The sequence below is a fragment of the Egretta garzetta genome, unplaced genomic scaffold, assembly GCF_000687185.1.
Source record: "Egretta garzetta isolate BGI_Z169 unplaced genomic scaffold, ASM68718v1 scaffold220, whole genome shotgun sequence".
NCBI classification, from domain to species: Eukaryota; Metazoa; Chordata; class Aves; order Pelecaniformes; family Ardeidae; genus Egretta; species Egretta garzetta.
The window spans coordinates 2,227,489-2,228,309 of NW_009258414.1; the positions used below are offsets into that span (position 1 = coordinate 2,227,489).

The 821-nt window shown below is 63.5% G+C and overlaps 1 protein-coding gene across 1 annotated transcript in view; it reads left to right on the top strand.

The window, feature by feature from the left end:
- XKRX (XK related X-linked) overlaps window positions 1-338 on the top strand; it is a 14,367-nt gene extending 14,029 nt beyond the window's left edge. Inside the window, exon 4 of the mRNA XM_035898554.1 lies at window positions 300-338. Coding sequence (XP_035754447.1) covers window positions 300-338 — 39 coding nt within the window. The remainder of the gene's footprint in view (window positions 1-299) is intronic.
- Window positions 339-821: the final 483 nt, after the last annotated feature.

Below are 821 nucleotides of genomic sequence, written 5' to 3' on the forward strand. Positions count from 1 at the left end.
GAGGAGCGATGCCCAACCTGTTCCTCTGGAGGCCCCGGCACCCGCTGCTGTTCCGGAGAGGAGCGGTGGGGGCCGCAGTGCCTGGCACCACGGAGCTTGGGAGCCTGCGGCAGAGGGCAGGCGGGAGAGGACGGGTGGCTGGCACAGCAGTGGTGATGCTGATGGGACCCAGGGGTCCTCACCTCAAACCAGGAGTCTGACCCCCTCCCCCCCTTCCAGAAACCATTTGTGGGGTCAGCTCAGTACGGAGGGTGCTGGGTGCCAGGCTGAGGGTGCTGAGCCCCCCGGGGTGCCCGCAGAGGTGCAGCACCACTGGTTCTCAGGCGCTGGGCGCTTAGTCTTAATTCACCCTCCCTGGGGTGCATCTCCAGGCTGGATCCTGGCACCCGTGGCAGTGCCGTGGCCCCGGGACGCTTCTCCCTTGGCAGTTTTCTCATCAAACAGGGGCAGCGGAGGCTGGCGAGGGATGCTGGGGAGGGGCACATCTGCTGAGCCGGGCACAGGACGGACGCTCCGCAACTCCCTCCCACCAGAAAATTCCTACCTTTAAAAAAAAAAATTCCATTTTTGTCCCCAAATATTGAATAAAAAAAAAAAAAAGGAGAGGAGCAACCTGATGCCCTGCAGCGCCCACCCCTGGGGGACCCTCAGCAGGGGGCCATGCCCAGCAGGCACAGGGGGCTGGTTTTGGCTGGCTGATGGGGTCAGCCCTGCCTTCCTGGAAGGTGGCCTTTGAAACCACCCAGCATTTCCTCAAAGGCTTCTCAGGGGAAAGTCCCCGCGGTGCCGTTCCCATGGCCGGGGCTGCCGCCCCGCCCGCT